Source organism: Pollachius pollachius, assembly GCF_949987615.1.
Source record: "Pollachius pollachius genome assembly, chromosome: 9".
Taxonomy (NCBI): Eukaryota; Metazoa; Chordata; class Actinopteri; order Gadiformes; family Gadidae; genus Pollachius; species Pollachius pollachius.
In genome coordinates, this window is record NC_136942.1 from 8,562,849 (window position 1) to 8,583,222 (window position 20,374).

At 44.9% G+C, this 20,374-nt stretch overlaps 2 protein-coding genes across 2 annotated transcripts in view; both read right to left on the reverse strand.

The window, feature by feature from the left end:
* The window catches only part of banp (BTG3 associated nuclear protein), a 37,228-nt gene extending 25,329 nt beyond the window's left edge, over positions 1-11,899 (reverse strand). The window contains exons 1-8 of the mRNA XM_079743300.1: positions 11,808-11,899; positions 10,628-10,706; positions 10,182-10,279; positions 9,609-9,814; positions 8,674-8,763; positions 6,953-7,128; positions 3,302-3,541; positions 500-655 (exon numbers count right to left, since the gene is read on the reverse strand). Coding sequence (XP_079599426.1) covers positions 500-655; positions 3,302-3,541; positions 6,953-7,128; positions 8,674-8,763; positions 9,609-9,814; positions 10,182-10,279; positions 10,628-10,700 — 1,039 coding nt within the window. The 5' untranslated portion in view covers positions 10,701-10,706; positions 11,808-11,899. The remainder of the gene's footprint in view (positions 1-499; positions 656-3,301; positions 3,542-6,952; positions 7,129-8,673; positions 8,764-9,608; positions 9,815-10,181; positions 10,280-10,627; positions 10,707-11,807) is intronic.
* A 1,020-nt stretch (positions 11,900-12,919) lies between these two features.
* fbxo31 (F-box protein 31) lies at positions 12,920-20,057 on the reverse strand. The gene is made up of 9 exons (XM_079743464.1): positions 19,621-20,057; positions 19,135-19,206; positions 18,035-18,111; positions 17,143-17,310; positions 16,785-16,859; positions 16,224-16,333; positions 15,793-15,946; positions 15,024-15,439; positions 12,920-14,746 (listed from the first exon to the last, which is right to left on the reverse strand). The coding sequence occupies exons 1-9, from the start codon at positions 20,051-20,053 to the stop codon at positions 14,524-14,526; spliced, it is 1,728 nt and encodes a 575-aa protein (XP_079599590.1). The 5' UTR covers positions 20,054-20,057; the 3' UTR covers positions 12,920-14,523.
* Between the last annotated feature and the right edge of the window lie 317 nt (positions 20,058-20,374).

Below are 20,374 nucleotides of genomic sequence, written 5' to 3' on the forward strand. Positions count from 1 at the left end.
ACCGGGGCTTCCCGGGGCTATATGGTCCCGGTGGAGCGGAGTGGGAGGAACACACCCACACTACGGCCGCTGGAACAAACTTGGGAGAGTAATTTTGAATAGTAAAAAGATTTATGCTAATCAATTTCTGATTTTTACCGCATTACTCACATTAATTCTTTAGGGAATTTATGTGTTTGCTAACGTAAGCTAATCTCGCCTTGGCCTACCTGCATGTTAAAACAAAATGCTGTTCTCATGCTGTTCTCAGGATTCAGCCATACTGGAGTTTCACTGTCTTCCATGAGTTGAACAGTGTACTGGATGGCTGTCCGCGGATGAGGGGTTTCATGTGGGTGTGATTTGGAGACATTAGTTTCCCTGTTCAATAACTGAATTATCCCCTTTTTCATAGAAAGTTAGTATAAAAAAATGTGTGTGTGTGTGTGTGTGTCCTCGAGGGGGGGTGTTGAAATATGCGTGACAATAATGACATAGGTATGAGTGCGTCTTTGCGTACCAGTGCTGGAGCGCGGGACCCTTTTGGAGAAGCTCTTGACCGCCAGGCTCTGTCCGCGCTGCTTGCGCCTCCAGGCTGTCCGGCACTTGGAGTCGATACTCTGCTTGATGCGGTACCAGTCCGACTCCGTGATGCCGAACTTGTAGAACAGATGGCCTGGTGGGGCACGGGGCAACAAGGATTCACTCACAGCCATCAAATCAGGGCACTGATCTTGTTGTGGAGTGAAACTAGCCTCTCCTCAATGACTTTGTTATCGACTTGTGACGCATTGCATCATGGGGGTTATGCTAATGATACAGGACCCGGGCTGGGATCCAAATGCACTCTCATAAAGCGATGACTTCATTTCAGATGACGATCAACGCTCTTCACTTTCTTTTTTTACACAAATGCATCAATGTTGTAATCTAAAAAAAAAAAAAATTTGTAATCATGACTCTAGCTCATAATGTTGTCGAATGAACATCCATCAATCAATGTTGTTATCCACAACGACCACTAAAATGACAGCAAGAGCTTAGGTTGATTTAGATGAAAAGGATTCGGTGCACTTGTGAGGACATATGCAGCATCCACACATCATCATTCCACCCACACTGACTGTCAAAACTTTATGTTTTTGGTCTTCTGCCCTACCTGTTTTAATATGCCACACTGAATTTGTCATATTTCAAAAGTCGTATAACCTGCCATACGGTCAAATCTATCCACCTTGGGCTCATAGCAGGTGTTTATTGAGGACACACTTCACACACCATTTTTCACCAGCTTAAAGCCTGAGGGAGACTGCACCCCAGCTTTAATGAGTAAATACATTTCAGACAAGGCAACCGTTGCCAGGAGGGCTTTGAGCTAGCCTGGCTCATCTCAATCTACATTGAGATGAGGTCTGGAAACCACACATTCATTTTCTCGTATTTGAGGCGTGGTTTACGATTGCCCGGAGCCGTTTATAGGGCGCTACGAATGTCTATCATGGGTCGGCTTAGCTCAGGAGGTAGAGCAGTTGTCTTGTTACTGAAAGGTTGCTAGTTCGATCCCCAGCTCCTCCTAGGTGAGTGTTGATGTGTCCCTGAGCAAGACACTTAACCCTAACTGCTCCTGACGAGCTGGCTGTCTTGCATGGTTGACTGCCGTCGGTGTGTTAATGTGTGTATTAACCTGCTAAATGCCCTAATTGTAATTGTAGTTATATGAGTCTGCTCATAGCCAATCGTATCAATTACACCAGATGACGTATGTAGAGGGTCAGAAATTCGATGAGGAAGAAGACGATGGGTGTGTCGAATAGACCTTGTCATCGTCTTGCTGTCCCTCCCCGTTCTGTGATTGACTCTCTATCTCAAAAAAATTCGGATCCATGGAATCCAGGCTGCCTAGCAGCGCGAAATGAAATCGCGCGCAAGGCAGCCTGGGTATACCCAGGCTAGCTTTAAGCAACAACTGCACTCATTTAGGACTATTTAAATTACCAAAAGATACGACTGCTGCAGAATTTAAAGTCCCCCGTCATGCCAACACGCACTTACACACACACAGAAACACACACACGCACAAATATACAAGCAAATGCGTTTGTGTGTGCTTGCTTATACAAGCAAGCACACACACACACACAGAAACATACAAATACACATGCAAGCACACACAAACGCATTTGTGCACACACAAACACACACACACATCTATAAATAACCCCATGCTGCAGTTCTAGCACCATTCCTCCCCCACGCTTGGTCGAATCAGGAATCAAAGTGTCCACAGAGGGATGAGTGGCGGGTCCCCGGCTCCCTGGGCCTAAATGTGCTTGTCATTTAGAGTTTGGTATGCTATTAAATGTGTTACGCATTAATGCGTGTGTGTTGGGAGATGCATGTGTGTTATGCTAACCTGTCCTGGGAACGCACAAGTACAAGCGCTCTTTGTGAACGCAAAGTACAGAGAGGGCCCGGCCCAGAGGTTTTTGGAGTGGGGATTAAGAGGAAACGGGAGAGTGTGTGTGTGTGTGTGTGTGTGTGTGTGTGTGTGTGTGTGTGTGTGTGTGTGTGTGTGTGTGTGTGTGTGTGTGTGTGTTTGTGTGTGCGCGCGCATGACAGGCATGGGAGAGGAGGTTATATTCTGCAGCAGTCTAATCTTTTGTAATTTAAATAGTCTTAAATGACCACAGTTGTTGCTTAAAGCCCTCCTGGCAGCGGTTAGCTGGTCTGAAATGTATTTACTCATTAAGGCTGCGATGCAGAGTCCCTTGCAGGCTAACTGCCGGTAAAAATAGCACATAGGTCATGTAGCTGCACGCATTGTCTGTCATGGCAACCAAAACCATCCCCAGACGAAGGGGTTTTCTTCGAGAAAACTACAGCTTACTTCGCAGCTTCAGCAGATTTCTGATGTGCTTTGATAGCGAAATGAAAGCAATTAGCGACTTTAAAATATGTTTTAACTTTTACAACCAGTCAAGCCATTAAGAACAGATTCATATTCATACAACGGGGGCCGGGCGAGTGGCAGAAGTGGCATGCGGGAAAAGAGAAAAAGGGTCTGAAATATTCAATAAGCGCTCATACTTTGGCTAAAGGTAGACAGGCTGCAGTACATGTACAATACGCATGCTCCCACGCATGCTAGTAGATGGGGATACGGATGGGTGGACGGGTGGAGGTAGAGTACGTACGGTAGTACTATGGATGGGTGAATGGGCGTGTGGATTGGCAGACGGCCGTATGGCTGTGGACATGGGTGGAGGTATAGTACACAGAGAGGTACTTTGGATGGGTGGCAGCGCGGAGAGAGGGCACTCACAGCGGATGCCGTAGATCATGAGGGGGTCCAGCTGCTTCTTGCCGTGCTTGCCCTGGCCGGACAGGTTGGACATGGCCTGGATCTCGCGGTGGAACAGGTAGTCCAGCAGGGTCAGGGCCATCTTCTCCGCCGTCCGGCAGTTGGTGGCGATGTGGAGCATGTCGGCGGCCGAGATGGGACACCTCACGCGCATCTCCAGGTTGTTCTCGTCGCCCAGCCAGGTGCCTGCCGGGAAGTCCTCTGGAGGGAAGCAGCGGGGAGAACCGAGTCATGTTTCATTTGGGGCTTTGCTTCATTGCTCCCAGTAGTACAGAATACTTTTGAGATCAGAGATCGAGTCGAAGGCTATCCTCGGCAATCGGCAATCCTTACAGTACATGAATTACATAAATAATACATTAATGAAGATAACTAATAATCTTCTAAATATAAAACAACATTTTAACGTACACATGTTCTTAGTCTATTTGACCAGACTACAAAGCATGGTTTGATCATTTAAACTATGGCACGCACGCTCATATGGTAGGAAAGAAAGACGCTGAGGCACAAAGTTACTATTTTCAACAATATATTTAACAAGACTTGTTGAAGCCAAGAGGGATACATTCTTTGAGATGGTTTGGGGACTGGCACACACATTGCATGACCTCCCGCTGCCAGTACCACGCTCCACTTTTATCTCCCTCTGATTAAAGCACAACTTTGAAATGATCGGTTTGTGTTTAGCTCACATCTGCAGATACAATTAAACATGTTTCCCCTTTGAGGCTAACTCAAACTTTCTGGAAGACTGATTGAGAACAAGTCAAGGAAAAAGATCAACAGTAAAAACCCAATTGTCTTAATAAGGAATTACTCTGGGTTTGGGACCGAGCCGTCTGGGTACGCATCCACACACAAACACACACACACAACAACCACTGAGACATCAAAACAGATCAGATTCCACCAGTATTAGTCAGTTGGATGTGCCTTCAATTAGACATAACAGTCACAAATGTCTAAACTCGATATCGGTCAAACTTCGAGTTGGTGGGCTAAACTGAGGACATGATCAATATCACAAGGACAACATTGTGTGTCTCGATGATCTGTGTGAGTGCATACGTGCAGGCGGGGGTATGCAAGTAAATGTGTGTGTTCCTGTGCGTGCATGCGCAAGTGCGTGCGTGTGTTCTTGTGAGTGCTTAGGCGCGGGCGTTCTTGTGCGTGGGTTTATGTGTGAGTGCGTGCATAAGTGTGTGTGTGTTTGTGAGTGTGCATGAATGTGTTCTGGTGCGTGCGTGCTTGAGAGCGTAAGGGCATGCTTGTGTTGTTGTGAGCGTGTAAGTGTGTGTGTTCTTATGTGTGCATGCGTGAGCACATTCCTGGGTGTGTGCGTCCATTTATAAGTGTGTGTGTTCTTGTGTGTGCATGCATAAGTGCATGCATGAGGGCATAAGTGCATGCGTTTGTTCTTGTGCTTGTGTGAGTGCATGTGTGTATTCCTGTGCGTGCCTACCTAAGTGCTTGCATGTGTTCTAGTGTTTGCATGCGTGAGTGTGTAAGTGCGTGCGTATGTTCTTGTGTGTGCCTGCGTGTGTTCTTGTGTGTGTTAGGGATGTAACGGTATGAAAATTTAACCTCACGGTTATTGTGACCAAAATTATCCCGGTTTTCAGCATTATCGCGGTATGAACCAAAATATGCCCATACTTCAGACTTAGTCCTCTTAGAATGTAGGGATGGGCAACGATCGTCGAATAGTCGGAGTCACGTAGAATATCGGATAATGAATGTGACTATCGTTATTTATTACACAGCTCTTCTCAATGCTGTTGAACGCTCCGTTCACTTGCATGGGCCTTCACAACTTCCGGTGGTGAATAATGTTTTGATAATTCACCGTTGCTAAGCATATAATGACCGCTGATTTTTTTTTCTATCGTATCCCTCCGCAAATAGTCCGGTAACTTATCAACCCCAGCGTCCTCGGTTGCTAAGCGACGTCAACGTCTTTGGCAGACTATATCTCTGCTGATCAACACTACGAATGCTGGTAACAAATAAATTATAAAAAGACACACCGTGTGAAGTTATTTTTTTGACGTGTCTAGTTCACCGTCATGCAGGCTGTGTTCAGTAAAATAAATAAATAAATAGCGATCTGTTTTCAGCGCATGTAGGCCTATCTGCCTTAGCCCAAGTTGAAATAATTTTGATGTTGATGGCAGTAGGGCTGTCCCCTGAAAGTCTATGATTCGAATCATCAGTCGGAAAACCCCGCAGGCGACTCAGAGAATCTGAGTCGACTGCGGGGTTTCCCGCCGTCTTCCTTTATTTATTTATTTTTTATTTTTTTATTTTTTTCGTCAGTGAGTGGTGTGCATTAATAAAACTAAAAATAGAAAACAATTTAAATGCACAGGAATAATATTTATATGGAAAATAATTATAATTATATATTTTAGAAGGACTGATGCAGCAGACGTGTGCTGAAATGGATACAAATTGCTTTATTTAGACACTGTCCATGTCACTGTGGCGATTGACTGTAACTTTGACTTTCAGAATCTCGCAGAGGGAAGTGGCTGTCTCCCCTAACATTATTGCTACATTTTCTCTAGGAGCACAGTCAGTGTGGCGACACTGCGCTGTGTATTCTTTCAGGCTCAATAAATGCAATCAGATCGTGAACATGGGGCTCATATAGTGGATTATCCACTAGCCTATACATGAGCCCCGTGTTCATTATCGGACCGCATTATGGGCAGGAGCCAAATTAAAACCTGACAGGAATAAGTTGGCTACAATTCCGACGAGTTTGATTGACAGAAAATTGTTCAGGTGAGAACGTAATGAGCGCAACGCGCAAGCATATATAAAAGGCCTATAGCCTACCAAAAGAGAGTGATAATAGAAAGAAAACAAATTTTTTAAACCTCCAAAAGACCTGCCCCGCAAGGCCGCTGAATAGTCAAATCTCTGGACTGAATAGGCAGATCTGATTCGACTCAGGAAATTCCGAGTCGGGGACAGCCCTATAGCGCAGTCAAGAGCCTCTCCCTGTGTCATTGTGTGTGCGTGTATCCGAGGTCCAAGTGTGGAGTTCTAGATTGACTGATTCGAATACTTCTCAGCGAATATTGAATAGTATTTTTGCCAGAAATGCACATCCCTATTAGAAGGCTGATAGATGTATTGAGCGCTGTCGTCTCCTCCTTCCGCCATGATTCCAACTTTAAGAAACTTAAAAACATTATGTTGTAGGCTACACAGTGCGCCTGCGCGGCAACTTCAGGAGACTCGGATGAAGCGCTGGGAAGGATTTAAGCACACGGTTTCCACACCGCGGGTTATCGGGTTATCCACCGAGATAATAATTTTATTTGAAATGAAAACGGTAATTGTTATTGACAACATTTTTATCGGGGTTTACCGTAACACCGGTAACATCCCTAGTGTGTGTGTTCTTGTGTGTGTGTTTGTGTGTGTGTGCGCGTGTGCTCTTGTGCATGCGTGCATTCTTGTGTGTGTGCGTGCATGTGTTCTTGTGTAAGTGCGTGCGTGCGTGCGTTCCTGTCGTCCGTGTGTTCTTGTGTGTGCGTGCTTGGTGGGTGGTGTTCTTTTGTGCGTGTGCATGTGTCCCTTTGCGTGCATGCGACATACCTTCCGAGTTAAGCGTGATCAGGGTGACCGTCTGTCCGTTCTGCGTGTTGGATGTGTTGCCGCTGTTGGAGACCGAGTCGCTGGCCTCCGAGCCGCTGTCCTGGTCCTCCTGGCTCTCCTCGGGGCCGGGGACCTTCACCAGGATGGTGTTCTGGCGCCGGCCGCTGCCCACCGTGCTGGAGACACACAGCAGGCCCAAACTCAGCTCGTGGTTCCTCACCACTCGGACACTCGTGGTACCGTGTGGACATGACTCACTGCGTGAAAGGATGCCTGCTGTTTGGTTTGGTTTCATGTGTATTATGCTTTTTTAGTGGTGTATTGTAATGCTGTTTTGTGTTTTAAACCACTGGATCGGGAGAAACGGGATGTGGGCCAGACACATACGTTGGAGCACATAAAACATGAGCTCACAGATTTGTCTCCGCCCATGCTACATTAAAACTCTAATGTAATCCGGATCAGGGGGTAGAGGAAAGTCACAGTGGGTAAGGGTAAGCCACTCTGCCAATGAGCTGGTTGCTGCCTTGTGAGTGGATGTTGTTTTAGGCGGCAAAAGAGTTTAGAAAGGAACTATATAAGGTATATAAAACCAGGGCAAGGAGGAGAATGAAACATCCATTCTTGGTCGCCGAAATAGACAAAACGGCTGCCATTATGCCGCCATTGTGTGTGCAAATTGATCATGACCCTGTAGGAATTAACACAGAGCTCTATTCATTACACACGGATGGGTTCAGCAGTAAAGGTACAGCGTGACAGCAGTGCTACCCAGTGGAATAAATGTTAATTGCAAAGAGACTAGGGGTGCAACGGATCACAAAACTCACGGTTCGGATCGTGTCACTGTTTTTGAGTCACAGGTCGGATAATTTTCGGATCAACACCAACAAAAAAGATAACAAGACAAATGTGACTTTAAATAAAATCTTCAAATGTGTAAAAACAAAATAAAGTGAAAAATTTGGTAATAATCCTGCTTCCTTTAAGCATAGTCAATATTTTAAAAAATTGCAATCTGAGGCATTGTTCCTTCTTCTTTTTAACATGGATAGTAAATAATCCCTAACCCTGGATTTACAACTTTAAATTCAGGATGTCTGCATTGCCTGGGGAGAGTTTAGGGTTGACACTCTCCCAGGCAGTGCAGACATCCTCATCTTCTTTTTTTTTTTTCATCAAGTATGGTAGCAAAATACACTTTCTGTCGTGTTTTATTTGGCATTTTGTAAATCCATTGGTTTCTGTTGGAAGTCTCATTGCTCATTGCAAGGGGGGCTGGTTGTAGTCTTTTCGCTCGGTTCTAGCCCTATTGTTGATACGGAGAACCGAGCGAAAAGACTACACCCAAACATAAACATTTCCGGTTTCAATGGGATTTACGGAACACCAAATAAAACACGTATTTCACTACAACACTTAATGATGTTGTAAATACCGAAATGCGCTATTCACGTGAATGCACTCGTGAACCGTTGCACCACTAAAAGAGACCGTTCGTATTTAAGTTGTCACATCTCAAAGACAATTGCACATTCCTATTTGTTTTTTTCCCATATGGTTTTAATAAGATAGGAATGTTGGACTGTTTTCTTTCAATGTATGACTTTGATAAAAGACATACAGAGGAGAGACTCAGTGAATGACTCGATAAAAGACACGGACTGGAAAGAGACTCAATGTATAACTCGATAACAGACACGGACAGGGATGGAACTCACTTGCTGAGCAGGTTCTCCAGAGGACTGTCTTCCGGGATGGAGCTCTTGGGCCGGTCACTGCTCACGATCACGTTTGTTTGTGGAACAACACTTTGGGGAAAAAGATTGGGAGACGTGTGAGAGATTGCACAGGACATTTGTTATTAAAGTACTCAGCCATCACACACAGAACGAGGATGATAAACAATCAAGAAACAACAAGCACCCGCTGTTCAAAATGTTTTTAAATCAATGCTTAAGGATGGCCTCAAATGTCCCCATCAAATATGGGAAAAATAATAACCAAACCACTGTGTTATGCTAATTAGAAACAATCAAGCCGGATTGTACGGATCCAATCATTAAGTAACAGAAGAAAAATGCTGTGGGTGCTGTGGTCCTTTAAAGGAAGTTAACCCAAAATAGCATCGTGAACTTGGAGCCACAGGTTTCCTGGGAGCAGTTATATAAGCTGTTAACCTAGCACAGCAGTATGTCATTCAAGTTGGTGTCAACAGCAAAAAATAAAGAAATCCTAGTTAGAAAATAATAAATAAAAAAAGGGATGTGGGTTGCTGATTCGTGCATTCCCGGCTCTTGCTCGAAAGGATATTTAATTTCAACTCCCCAAATTATTCTAGTGTCAAGGGATACAAAATACTATAAATCCGCTAAGATTTCGGAAACAAGCATGACAAATGTCCCTTAATTTGCTAGTTTTGCTATCATTATTTTTTCGCATCATTAACAGGCTTATCCCAACTATGCCGACATTCACTGTATCCACATTTCGTTACGTTTCCTGCCCTGCGCATGACCACAGCATGGGCTCAGAAATCTGAAGTTGGTTCCCGGGCGCTACACCGTGTCCAGCAGCCCACCGCTCCTCACAGGGGATGATCCGTCCAATGCTGGGACTGAGGTTCCCTACAAGGAGAGAACACATCGATGCTCACCATCGCACTTTGTTCCAGGTCTGGGTAGCACCCTGCGGGGAGCCAGCCACCATGGGCACCTGGATGGGACTCTGGCTCTTAGCACTGGGCACCAGGCTGTCCAGCTTCCGTCCGAAGGCTTTACACGAGGCCTCCACGGCCTGCAGCTTGGCCTCAATGCCCTCGAGACGCTGGCAGATTGTGGACTGGAGGGAACTCAACAGGCTCTGGGGATCAAACCAAATGTAGAGCCGCAATGTTTAGCCGCTTGACAGACAAGTAATCAAACCTAAATCGAATGATGGATTAGTCGTCGAGGTCGTTAATCATGTACAAATACCAAACAATTGCCGCTTAATGCTTCAGACATTCAAATATTTGGGCCATGGATCATTATTAAATGTTAACTTTCTTGGCTGCTTGTCAGGAAAAACGAAGCAGATCAAAACACCACTTTGTACGCTGGTCATTTGGAATAATTCTTTATGAAATGTTCAAGACTCTGGGAAGATTATTATATATTATTGATAAATCAACACAAACATGGTCAAAAGCTGAAGGGCGTATTCCACTTTGCTAAACAAGGTATCCTACCCTTATCGAGGATATATCCTGGCTGTTGTTTTCTGGGCTCAATTTTCTCCTTTTCCGTTGGGACCTTTCTCCATCGTCTTCATGATTTTCCAGCATTTCTAACCAAAATCACATGCAAAGAAATTTTACTGCACTAGGAATTACTCCTGTTGGGGGGGGGGGGGGGGGGGGGAATTGACACTCAAACAATCTCATTATAGCAAATGCAATATAAAACTATATTTGAGTCCACATAATACGTACAAGCGATATGCCAATTAATTTAAAATAAGTCCTATCTTCAAACGGTCAGCGATTACAAATAATAGTCCACAGTAAAATTTTAAGTTTCACATTGGCATCATAATATGACATCATATAAACGGTCAATATTGTGAGTTAGAAAATTGATAAACAAGACGACATATGAGCGAGCCCTAGCTATCTGTTTAGGATCCAGCGCTTACCGTTCTGGTCGCCCTGAGCGAAGTCCTCCACTGTAATTTGTACGATTTCATCCAAGTCTCCCTCTGACATCATTCACAGCTATGAGGACAGAAAACCATTGAGACAGCAAAACTACAATCAAGCCAGAATGTGGGCAAAGTTGTTTTGGGAGAGTTGAACAAAACATGTGAAATTCGAAAAACAACATCCCTATTGGTTCCTGTAGGTTTAATAAAAGATAATGAATTACATTGTATTTCTGAATATATGTAATTGAAGTAGTGAAGTAAATGCATTGTACTTTTGTTCACGAAAATGTTTCATAGTGTAAATAAATTGTAATATTTGATCGGGAATATTGTGATTTAGGTGGCTTGCTGCAGAGTTTATGTTCTGGGATGTATTAATTGGTTTGACTGTTGGTTGGTTTATATGCACATTAGGCATACTTCCCACCACATGGGGCAGTAGACAGCCTGTTGGGGTAGTTGTAATAGGTCTACGGTTAAAGGTAAAATAAGGTCATGATGTAGATATCCAAAACTGAAACGTGGTTCGTCAAGTGAAAAACTCTATGTATCTCAACCCATGTGAATACAGACTGATGTTTAAATGCACCTCTAAACTAATATATACTTCTGATCACCAGTCAGGTTTAAGAGAGATGTGTATCCTATATTAATCCATAGCAGTTTCAGAAGTGTGTGTGTGTGTGTGTGTGTGTGTGTCTAAACCCCACTCAGTTAAAGTATCAGAAGCTAAACCTGAAACCTTCATGCAGCAACACAGCCTAGCTAGCTGCTAGCCTCTAGCTTAGCCATGCTAACCACCTAGCTAGCTCTTGAGGTATTATGGGGACCTTTTTTAAGGGGGGGACATGGCAAAATAATTTGCACATTGCTAACGATCGATAGAAACACCGGAACACGTGTTGAAATAAAAACAGAGTGGACTAGGGTGGAAGTTTGAGGAGTATGGGCCCCCGGACGTGCCCGCCAACATGTGATTTGTGATCGGATTCTCGTCGGCTAAAGCAAGGCTTTGGCATCATGGTCAGCCCGCTAGGCCTCGTCTCCTTCAAGTGCAGCAAATAGCACAGTATTGGAAAAAACATAAGGCTAAAACATGCTTTCCATCCAGCCCGTGTGTCGGCGTTACCACTGCGCCGGGCGTGTACCGTGATAGATTCGGGTATATTACCGTGTGAATGACGAATTCTCGTGTTGTTTGTAGAGATTCCGATAACGGCGTCGTTCCTCGCGAGAGATGTGGGGCTCGTCCGTCGCCTGCTGGAGTTCCCGAGAGCTACCATAGCGACCTAGACTGTGATAAGATCCCACGTTGTAGCGTTATCCCGGTATGGTGCCACGCAATTTCCGGTCTCTTAATTCGTATTAATGGTAATGTAAGCCAGTTTAACTGTCGCCGGAGAAAAACGAATAAGAACGTCGTGAAGAAGAAGAAGAACAAAACGGAGGATAAATATTGATTTTATTAAACGAAGAAGGCGACAAAAACATTTCCGAAACATGTATCGGAAATAGACATCCCTCTTTCGGAAGTTCCTCCCCTTCCCTAGCCGCTAGACGCATTTAATGCGTAGTCCATGAATTGTAACTGAAAGTCCCGCCTCTCCCTCCTCTCGCCAATAACGCACATTCGTAGCATCCCAATAAGGACGCCTTTGAGCCCGGTAGCACAGCCACATTCACTGCTAACAGCGGTAGGTGGAACACGTAAGTGCCGTGCAGAGCTATGCAGAAGATATGAAACAAATATTTAAATGTTATTTGGATATTCTGCATTGTTAAAACACATCGCCATTTTGTTGATCAAACTGGGCAGTGTGTATAAAACACAGGTCTTTACCATGAAGCTTATATGTAGGCCTACGCAGATGGTAATGTTATGGTCCGATGATCTGCCATATAGTAGCCTAGATTAATGAGTCCACGTGGGCAACTAAAATAGATAAATATATGACATTTGACAAATTATATTCAAAAGGTTCCTACCGTGAATGCATGCACTCTTGGCATATGGTGGTCCCGGTGGGGCTCGAACTCATCCCCCAGACAGCCATGCTCGGCAGTTGAGCTACACTATTCAATCTGAATAATAGTAATTTCACTACATTTCCCGAGGAAATAAATAAATACTTTAGAATTGCGTGATGCTCTTTTAATATTATCACTGACTTAGGGGTAGGCTGTCGGTGTCAGCACTTGTTGCAACACAATTATTTGACCGCCTATAATAGAAGGAAGGATGAATCAAGCCAGAATTTTTACCTGTACACAGAGTTTATTAGAGAACATACAGCTGTGACAAAAGATGTTCTTCTTGTAGTGGTTATCTTAGTTACTTCAGAAGAGGGTCTCTACGCTGAAACGCTCCCTGAAATCAGATGGTAGCAGTGCAGTGGGTCAAACTTCCCAAGTGTTCCCAAGCAGGCCTTTCCATGAAACCACGCATGTGTTTGAAGGCAAATCATTCAAGGGTTAAAGACCGAAGGCTAATGAATGAAAGGGAAACGTACAAAGATAGCCAGAAATTGAGTAAATGTGACTCTAAACTAAAACGACCATCGCTTATATTAGACATTGCAAGTATTTCATGAATGCTTCACAGTTTCTCTATCAAGGTCTTTTATAAAGGTGTTTCCTAGTGGTTTTAGATCAGTATGCCGCCCAGAAAAGTGCACTTGGAGCAGAGAGCTTAAAGAGGCTATGATAAGACATACAGACACTTTGAACTTTGAAATACGCCTTGTGTTTTACGATCAGTCACCACTAGGGATTGGTCACCATTTACAAATTAAACAAAAAAACAAATAACTATTTGACGGTATGAAGCCAGCCAAATCTATTTCAAAAGACAATATATTTTGTCAGTAAAATGTCCAAAATTCACGTTGCAGAATTAGATAAGATAGCAAAAACTACTATTTCAATGGTGGATTATATAAAATTAATCACATTTTATAATGCACACTTTATTACTCTATGAGTTATTAAAATAGTTATCAATTGGTTATGGACTTACGTGTCATGTATTAAACACCTGAGATGCATTCTTTTGTTTTCTTTATATATATCGTGATTAGCTCTATTTGATCAATAAGTGATAAACTGTGGAACAAATCTAAGAACAAAGCAGTAAGCCTCACCATTGTCCTAAAATCCCCTCATAATATTGCAGTCATGATTGTGAGGATATTGTAACTAGATTCAAAACAAATGTCTGCATGCGATTAACTAGGGCCATTAGATAGAACACAGACCAGAATACATTGGACGCCTCTTACTTCCTTTTAAACGTCGTGCTGAGTACATCGTGTACATGTCATAACAAGAGGCACATACTGTTGGTTCCGCTATTATTATCTTCCAAGTCTTGTGCTGGGAATAAATTAAATAAATAAATAAATAAATACAAAACTATTGAGAAGCTATTCTGTGCACTCTGGCTATGCCGGGGCAGAGACATTAAAGACAACATGTTGTCAGTCACACCTCTCGTCATTAAATACAACATGTTGTCAGTCACACCCCTCCTATGTCCTCACATTATTCACCCGTGATGGTGATCCAGCCCCAGCTAGTTCAAGCTTTCTTCCCTTGAAAACACGGCACAAAATAAATGTGGTGTCATGTAGCCTTGGATGTCATGTCTAGATGGTGAGTATTCAAAGTACATGTTGTGAAAGAGCAAGGTTGTATCAGTGGACACTAACTATCTGGAGACCGTAAAACCACTGTTTTTGATAGCATCAGCGAGATAAAAGTTAATAGTGGTCGGGTTTGAAAGTGGCGCGCGGTTTATCGAGGAGGGAGCAGGGGGAGAGAGAGCGAGCTACGTACGCGGAGACATTAGTGCACGGCTAATCTAGGTGGCTCTAGCGTCGCTGCTCCTATCAGGACGTCCACGACTGCATGTTACGTAGCATGGCTTCAAAGCGCTCCATGTCGGGGGCGTGGGCGTGGCCCAGCCGGTCCGTCAGTCGGCTGTACATGCTGAAGGACTTCAGCTCCAGCCAGATGAAGCCGAAGCGATCTTTGTCGAAGAGCACGAAGAGCCCGGGCGTTCGCTCGGGGCTGGTGAAGCCGTGGCCGGCGATCTGCCCCGTCCCGTAGAAGCTGAAAGCAAAAAAGGTAAGAGTCGGGAGTCATTGAACGCACTCCTTTTCTGCTTAGCTTGGGTTGGATTTGAGTGGGGTTTAACAAGTGAGGATCAAACATGTCACCATACGATTACGTCGCTGCAAAGTGGAGGTTGTATCTTTGTTTGAAAGCGCTTTCGACAAAAACTACAGCTAAATAAATGTAACGTTAAGTAACTCAATGAATATAACCACAGCTAGAACACACATTTCTGTTAAATTTCTGTGAACATGCAGCCCTAGCTGGGACCCACCACTTCCTGCAGGTGCGAGGGTAGACCTCATTGCGGGCCATGACCCCCAGGGGCAGGACGAAGGGCTGGGACTCAGGGGGGCTTGGAGCGCTGCTCCCCCTGCTGGCCCCAGACGCCTCAGCCCCACCACTGGCTTCGCTGCTGCTCTCCCCCGCGGCCCCCCCCTCAGGGACCCCAGCAGGGGTGCCACCGTTGGCGACCCCGGCGGCCCCGTTTCCCCCGGTAACCCCCAGGGGGCCCTCCCCTGGGGGGCAGGCTGCAGGGGCAGGCCCCTCCCTCTGGACCTCTGCGTGCACTCCTAGGACCAGGCGGGACAGCTCCTCGATGCTGCGCTGGCGCTCCAGATCTGGGAGGACCACGGGACGACTCAGGTCCACCTCCAGGGTCAGCTGGCCGGCGGGGACGTTGGGGTCTCCCTGTGTGCGCAGGGTGGGAGGGAGTCAACGTCCAGATCACATGGTGGACTACGCCCGGAGAGTCACGCCATGTAGACCCAATAGTTTTATTTGAATGAATCTGAGGAATTCCTCTCTGTAGAATTTCTAATGTTTTGCAGTGATAGCCGTTTATTAATTGAAATAATAAACTGAAAATTAAATTCCAGACAGGAAATTCTTGATGATGGCAGAGAGAATGGGTGAGCTTGTTATCATCATCATCATCATCCGTGTGTCCAATCTCTTTGTGACTCACACACACTTGGCTGACATTCCCTGCCCTGACCAGACGTGTGATGGGTTGCTGCAGAAGAGGAACAAGCAGAACTCACCGTGAGCTTGGTGGCTCGGGCGCTCGCCCCGTGGAAGCTCAGCATGACAATCTCCAGGCCGTGGCTGCCGTAGGTGCCCTTGAACAGGCCAGGTCTCAGGAGATCAGTGGGCAGCGGAGGAGGAAGGTAGATCCGCCGGTAGGTCAGGCAGTTGCTATCGAAACAAGGCATTGGGGATCATTCACTTGAAGGAGGCCAGGGTAAGACAAAACTATTAATCCCCGCGAGGGAAACTCAGGTACCAGCGATCAGCAGCAGAAAACAGCACAAATCAAAGGCAAGATAAAAACAAACAATACATTCGCTATAATATATATTTGCATGATAGGATGGTGCTTTATTCATTGCAGACGGGAAATGTTGGTGTCTTTGAATTTGGAACAGCTTTAAGAAACGGCAAACACACAAACATTGAAGTAAAAACAACCTACTCATATTGGCTGGTATAAATGAACTTCATGAGGATGAGCTCCTGTGTGTGTTCGTGGAAGATGTCTTCCAGCGTCCGTCCCCATTCTTCCTCCAACCAAGTCCTGAACTCCTGTAAACACACACACACACACACACACACACACACACACACAATGGATCAGAAGTGCCATAACACACATGACAGGATCTCTGCCAACAGAGATCCTGTATATCCGTCACTTCCTTGATGATCAACGTTAGTCAGGCTTCGGTTGCTAACAAAAAACACAATCTTTGTTTGTTAGCCAAGTAAACTTAAGCACAAGAAACACTGCTACATAAAAATACACACAAGAGCCAATGAGCCATTTAGCACTATAGTATATTACCAACTAAAAACATGACAGAAGTGTTGCAGCAACCACTGGGCCTTTCAAACACTGAACATTAAACACAGAGGAATGGCAAAGTACAGTGGAACATTATTTGCAGTCATTGAGGTTTCTTTATCGAAAGCCATCCATGTTAAGTCTGTGGATGGCTATTATTGGTGCAGTGGAGGACAGAACTTGCAGCCTTACCTCCTGTCGGCCTCCGGGCATGCGATGATGGTCTGTCTGGTTACATTTGGTGGAAAACTCATCCTTCTTAACAGTCTGAAAAATAAAGAGATATGTCAGATTGATCAGGGTGGAGGGTTTGGGATATTCAGGGACATTTTTGCACAAGGCTTTATTCCAGCAAAGAAAATAACTTAGAGATACTTTAAAGGCCGTTTTTAAAGGCCTATAACTCATTTTAAACTTGATATCTAAGTACTTTCCAACACTATAAAAATCCAAATTTTCGAGTGATTTTCAGACCATGACACCTATGTTTTTGTGAGTTTGCTCTACATGCTTCCCCAGGACTGGGCCAGAGCTCTGCAGAGGGACTTGCCTGTATATCTCCCTTGTGAGGGCCCTTGTGTCCGTACATGCACTCTACAGAAGCCTTCTTGTCCTCCGACATGGTGATGCGGAACAGAGGCCTCCTTCTCATGGGATCCTCCACACGTGGGTCATGAGGCGGCAGGTACATCCAGCCGACCACAAACAGCCCCTCCACCTGGAACCACCATGTCATGTCAATCCCTGGTAGTGTTTCTGTATTCGCTGCAAGTCACTTTGGATAAAGGCCTCAGCTTAATGAGTAAATATATATTCATACATATACATATAGTTAGCCGTAAAAATATATTTGCCCACTTCCTTAAATGGAATCTCCAACTGGACATGTTCATACAGTAGTAGTATGTGTCAAGTTTGACTAAATCTGAACAAATCGGGTCGATCGTTGCATGGCTATCGGAAGTGTTAGGAAGACTTCAAAGGGCATCTATTAGACGCTATGAATGGAGAGATAAAAAGGAGGGCAGAGAGCATAGCCAGTTGTAGATTTACCATACAACAAAGTTTAACTAGAGGGCAAGAGAGAGTGAGGTACATATCTAGGGTCAAACTAGAGGAGAGACAACATTGCATGGAGGGCCCGTATAGTCATAAGTTTGTCATATTCTAAACGTACACTGGACAGAGAGGATTTGACAATCTAAGCTGGTAAAATCCTTTACAAAGTAGTGTTTTTTCTTTAAAACATCGGACTTGGGATTTATCAATTCTGCCGCTAAAAAAACACATTGCCCAAGAAGCATTATCATATGAACCGTTACATATGCAAGACACATTCAGACAGTCCAATCAGAAATATGTGTGCCACGAATGTTAGTCCAATCCCTTTGGCGAATTACAGTGTCCTATGAGCACGGTGTAGCGGTGTGTGAGTCACTCACCACCACGTTGAGAAGCCCTCCATACGGGCCAATATCAGGCTGCCAGAGACCCAGGACACTTTTGTATGGGTGGAGCACTAAAAGACATAATTACAGTATGAGCAGTTTCCTCAACACATGACCTACATACACTGTAACAGTATTCACACAAACACCATTTAGATAATACAGGTTTAGTTAAGTGCAGTGTTAAGTTATAGTGTAAACAACGTATGGACCCTTAGTTGAGAATATTAGTATAGTATTATTAGCACAGAGCCCTTTGTCATGATTGCAGGCTCAAAATGGCTTCCCATGCCTCAAATTAACCCCAACCCCATGCCCTCACATGGGCAATAAACTACCCAAAAGGCACATAGACAGCATGCTAACCATTAGCTATCTCATTGTCCTATCCTGTCATAAGAAAGCCATCCACGGTAAAGAATCGCTACACACAGAAATAGCGACACTGCAAAAGAAAGCGCATCATTAGCCACAAAGAGAGTTCATCGTGCCTTTGTTTCAGATCTTCGAAACCATGTTAGTCAACCCACAATGAACCGTGATAAGGTATGGACCACACATGCCACGTTACATACAGTGTACGAAAGCCTACACATCCCTATAGTCCTTGTGCTAGTAGTAATCAGGGAGGAGGTCATGAAGTGTCCAGACTTCACTTGAGGGACCACCTAGACATTTGTGCCACAAAAGTAGGGTGAGGGCTAAGAGTTGACTGCATTAACATTTTTTATTGATGCATTGAAGCCGAATTGATGGAAAAAATGTCATATACTTATATGACATGTTCATTAAGTATTCTTAAGTCTTCTTTTTAGAATCACAGTCATGTAGGCTTGGTAGCCACGTGTTGATTTAAAAATATATATATACATCGAAAGAGACATTTTCTGAATTATATTTTATCTAATCTCGGCAACAGAAGATTGTTGGGGGACTTTTGTGTGTGTGTGTGTGTGTGTGTGTGTGTGTGTGTGTGTGTGTGTGTGTGTGTGTGTGTGTGTGTTTGTGAAATAAAAAGGCTTACTAATTTTTTGGGGGTTGATTTAAACTAATGCATCAGTGACAGTGGAGGAGAGGTTAAAATCTAGGCTTACATTTTACATAGAAGTCACGGCTGGACACCCCGCCAACCTCCATCTTACGTAGTTCCTCGTTCACGCCAAATTCTACAGAGCAAAGCAACAACAGATAGCATGTGATTCAAAAAGTGAGGCTACCAGGAAATGATTTAGCATATTACAACGTTGTCTACATCTGCAGCATAATAAAACGATGGTATCTGGGCTAGAGTAGGTTTGGACAATATACAGTTTCATCAGTAAAATGTACCGTTCTAAAATCAAATGCATGGCTGGATTTGCATCAATAATGCCAGGGTTTTCACGGTTAGGTTAGGTGTGATCACAGTCAACAAGAGAGACAGGTGCACATCCTATGCAGGTACATATGGCAACAAAGGAATGTGTTTGATGTCGTTTGATTGCACACATGCATCTAAATACATAGATACATATACATTACGAATACACATGTCATTAACAAGTGGTCACTGACAGCAGTAACACTAAGACTAGATTTACCTGCAGCGCATCGTCTCCTCCAGATCGTCTCGGTGTTGAGGATCTGCTTGAACTGCTTGCAGATCAGAGCGACGGTAGGCAGCGCCGTCCCGGGCAGCAGGGAGAAGATCTCAACCAGCAGCTCCGGCGGCAGATCCAGCAGCGACTGCGGGTTTGGAGGTCCCGTGATGGCCCGTCCCAGCTGCCCCTGAGGCCTGCAGCCGCTGGCGTGTTCACAACACACGTCACCGGGTCCACCGCTGGAGCCTGCAGCCTGGCAGTCGAGGCCGCCGCAGCCACCGGCGGCCTGCTTCTGGCCCACGATCCGCTCGTCCTCCTCATCGTCCATGTCCACGTCAGAGTCGCTGACCGGCTGATCCTGGCCTCCTTGTCGCTGTCGTCGCCTGCACCTCCGCGACTGGCCCACTCCGCAAAGCCTGGCACACACCGCCATCCGTAGTCACCAGAGGGCCAGCGTTACATCACTCCAACACATGGATACACACTGCGGCCGGGGAGCCAGTGGCTGTGTGTGTGTGTGTGTGTGTGTGTGTGTGTGTGTGTGTGTGTGTGTGTGTGTGTGTGTGCGTGGGTGGGTGGATGGTGTGAGGGTCTGTCCTTGGGTCCTATGCTGTGACGATGGGCGTAAACTCGAGCCTCCCGACGTCAAATCGCGTGTCGCAGTTCAAAGGACAGCCGCGTTATCGCAGCCGGGCCTCGGTTACCCGACGACGGGTATCTCTGATCTATATATCGATATATACTTAATCCCTAG